Source organism: Brassica napus, chromosome C3 (genome assembly GCF_020379485.1).
Source record: "Brassica napus cultivar Da-Ae chromosome C3, Da-Ae, whole genome shotgun sequence".
Classification (NCBI taxonomy): Eukaryota; Viridiplantae; Streptophyta; class Magnoliopsida; order Brassicales; family Brassicaceae; genus Brassica; species Brassica napus.
In genome coordinates, this window is record NC_063446.1 from 59767342 (window position 1) to 59771160 (window position 3819).

At 37.7% G+C, this 3819-nt stretch overlaps 1 protein-coding gene across 1 annotated transcript; it reads right to left on the minus strand.

Moving 5' to 3' along the window:
- Positions 1 to 755: 755 nt before the first annotated feature.
- LOC106378933 lies at positions 756 to 1942 on the minus strand. The gene is made up of 2 exons (XM_013818981.1): positions 1607 to 1942; positions 756 to 1496 (listed from the first exon to the last, which is right to left on the minus strand). Exons 1-2 carry the CDS (start codon positions 1940 to 1942, stop codon positions 756 to 758), a joined length of 1077 nt encoding a protein of 358 aa, XP_013674435.1.
- Between the last annotated feature and the right edge of the window lie 1877 nt (positions 1943 to 3819).

Below are 3819 nucleotides of genomic sequence, written 5' to 3' on the forward strand. Positions count from 1 at the left end.
ACAAAACAGAAAACATGGGAAAAGAAGAGTAACAAGTCAAGCTGTTGTTTTGGTAAGTTAAAAGTCTTTGAGTTTTCTTGTTGCAGTAGTCTACTGTCTCTCACTCATACACAAACGTTCCTCTGTTTTCTTTTCTTTGAAAACTAACAAAAACAGAACAAAAGAAACATGAAGAAAACCTGCAATTTTCTGCAGTTTGCAATAGGATGTAAACACATGTTTGTGTTATGCGGGGAAAAGATTAGCATATGTTTCGTGAAGTACAAATTAACACTCCTTACAAGAATACACATTACCTTTAAGGTTAGGCATAACACACGCTTGACAACAGGTGTTCTAATCAGAAAAATGTGTTGATATTGAAACGATGGTTATGAAGAAAATGAATTATCACATCTCCAGATATCATTTCGTACGTGTTCCAGCAGTCCAGTGAACTATTTTCTTATGTATTTCTCCTATATGAATGATTTCAGTCGTTTTATTCACCATTTTCTATGTTAATATTTAGAGTTTAAAAAAAGAACACTTCAAATTCATTATAAAGAGGAGGAGGAGGCACTTGTGAAACTTGTGAAGCAAACAAAAGAATGGATCAAGAAAGTCCTCTTTTTTTTGTGACATCAAGACAAGTATCGATCAGTGAAGGGGGAAGATAAGGATAAATACTTTTGGAATTGTATATTTAAAACAGCAACTAGAGTCAGAAAACAACGAAGGCCAACAAAAGAAATCAATGAAAGAGCATAATTTTATTACACTGGATACTGAATACCTGAAGAAAGGATACGTTTACCTTTGGTGTCTAGCTTTGGTGGGAACCAAAAAGGGCCTGGGAAAGCTAGGTCCCCACCCCTCTCTTTCCAAACATCATCCATGCATTTTATTCCAAAGCTCGTGTCGCTTAAATGATAGATGCAGTTTGGTCCCTTGTCATGCAAACAAGATGCCGGGAGACAAAAAGATTCAGCCTTAGAGATGAAAATGCACTCACCTCCAAAGTCTTTAGTATATTCAGCGTTTCCTTCCTCGTCTATTTTCAACACAAGGAATTTGTCCAATTCACTTCTCCCGTCTTGTGGGTTAATATCTTTAGACAATTTCACCAGAAAAGTCTCACCTGTGTGTGACGAGTCCACCAAGTAGTGCTCCATCCTGCATGACCAGTCCGAGTGCTTCCAGTCGAACTTTCTCAGAAACTCTTTGTCGAAAAACGTACCCGTGCTCTTTACATACATGTCTTCAAACACGCGTTGTTTCGGGTACGACAACATCTGAATCTTTGGTTCGTTCACGTGTCTCCCAAGATCACACGATGCTGTGTAGTTTCCTCCAGCAGCGGGCATGGAGAACAGACCGTCTCTCTTGGAGTACATTAAATGGGAGGAGAAGAAGCTGGGGTCTGAGATTCTGATGTTGCTCCACTTGCAATTTCGCTGAGCAGGCCTACATAAGCTTAGCTGAAGTCCCAAGAACTTTGACAGCCACGATGCAGTCTTCATCCTCAGGAGAAGAATGAGGACATAAAAAAAAAAAAAAAAAAAAAAGAAGAAGAGGACATGGCTACGTTGGTTACAATTTGGGTTTGGCAATGAGGCAGAGTTACAAGAGGAGGCAGAGGAATGCGTTTTGGGTCTGTATACGACGCATAGGGGTCTAGATCATCTTGAAGACGAATGGTCCCATTTTTCAAAGTTGCTACCCAGCCGTGGGATGCTCCTATTGTTCCCATCCCTTTTGCTAACTCCATAGGCACTTTCTTTTCTGTGCAGTCTATCAAGTTATCAACGTAGCTGTAGATAGCTAGATATCCAACGTCACCATCTCTCACAGTAGTTCCACAAGGTGTTACTTTGAAGATGTGATTAGAGAAGCTCCGAGAAGAAGCGGTGAGGTGGCTTACTCCGAAGGATCGCTTGAGCCGCCTGAGAAGATGAGACATGGCTGCTTTGGAGGTTACGAGGATAAATTACCAGTCTCTTGATCAGAAGTAAGAGGATATATTAACTTGTCGGATTGGTCACCAAGTAAGCAATACTCTTGGCCCTAATTTTCCTATTACTCTAATAGGGATATAACTATATATTAATTGAATGGGAAAATTCCATATAAATACACAACATTAATTATTATTTTCAACTTAATACACAGGTTTTTAAAGTGACCGAAACAATATACAAACTAATTTTTTTGTATTCCTTTAAAACACCAAAGGCCATGAAGCCATTTTAGTTTGACTCATTACCACCATTACCAAAACTGTTAACACCGTAAATTAGCAATCTTGCCGTTTAATGTTAAACCATGGTTAACAAACTAATCTTTTATCTTAAACATGTCGATTAGTTTACTCTCCCCAAACCGGAAAACCCTAATTTCTAAGAAAGAGAGCAATTAATTTTCATAAAACAAATCACCTTCTTGACGTCAAAAAGAAAAAAAAAAACAAGTCACTCTTCACGTCAAAAAAAAAATCACTTTGTTCTCGCTTTCAGAATGTTCGCCATAAAAGTGTAATCTTTGAGAGACGAAGTGTCTTTGTGGTTTTGTTGGAGTTGTTGCTGTAATTGTCCATCGCTTAAAGTAATAAGTTGTCTGTGTTGTTGGTTGTGTGTTTGTTGGAATTGAACCTTTGATTAAACACACAAAGAGAAGGTGAAATCAAGAGAGAAGAACAAGTGGAAGCAAGAAAGCTTGCCACACAAGAAAATAAGAATGAAGGAAGTGACCAAGGCGTCACTTAGAAGAAGAAGAACGAAGTGTAGCAGAACAAAGAAGAAAGATGAAGAAGAGACTTGGCCTGCAAGAAACGGAGGAGCTAGAAGAAGATCCAACTTGGACAACATGTAGTAAGTAGAGAAATCTACTATTAGTATGTATGTGTGTGTAATGTTGTAAGATATCCAACTCTAATAAAGAAAAATAGTTTGAGAAGTAACATGTAGACATACAAGATAAACTCTTTTTTCTCTCTACAAAGACAGACAAGCGTGACTGAGAAAGTCAAAAGAGAATGAGTGTGTGTGTGCGCTTGTGTTATGACATTTTAGGGAAAAAGTTAAAGGAAAATTTACACTTAGTTTTTTTTTAATGATTAATTAATTTATAAAATAAGAAAGGAAGAAAAAAGAATTCTCAAAGCCGTGGCCGTCATTCTCCTTCCGTTTCCAGATCTCCTTCCCGCTCGGATTTGAGTCCGTCTAGGTCTCTTTGGCGCTCTTCTTCTTCATCTCCCTCCCGGAGTGACAGTTCAGGGAATCGCAGCCCTCTGTCCTGGAAAAAAGGTTAGGGTTTCTTTCCTATATTTGGTATTTGGCTCTTTTAGTAAGTGAGTTGAGTTCAAATCTGGTTCTTATTCATATTGGTTCGGTGTGTGAATATCTTTGTACATGTTTGATATATTTTCCGGACTATATATAGTCAATGTTGTTACAGAGAATCCAGGACCATCTAACAAAGAGAGAGAGATCTCTGTATAATCTAAAACTGAATAGTAACATAATTTCCTATATTCTGTCACGATCTGGATCCTCACCCAGCAAGTATGCCTTCGCCCATTTAAAATGTTGTTAGGGTTATCTTTGATATCTCCTAGATTTCATTTGGTTGATGTTGTGAAGTGTGTGTGTTTTGATGGTTTATTTCGTTGAATCAATTCGATTTGAGTGAGAAAAGTTTGTATGTTTTTGATGATCGGTGCAACTCTAAGGTAAGTAAGAGAGATCGATTTTGGAAACACAACGTATCAATCAATAAACTAGAGATGGTTTTGCTATTGATGTATTTTTTTTTTTGGGTCAAATGCTATTGATGTATAAG

Coding starts and splice junctions, on each gene's coding strand:
- LOC106378933 (XM_013818981.1), bottom strand. CDS start 1,942: ATGTCTCATCTTCTCAGGCGGCTCAAGCGATCCTTCGGAGTAAGCCAC. Junction 1,497..1,606: donor GCATTCCTCTGCCTCCTCTT/GTAACTCTGCCT, acceptor CTGAGGATGAAG/ACTGCATCGTGGCTGTCAAA.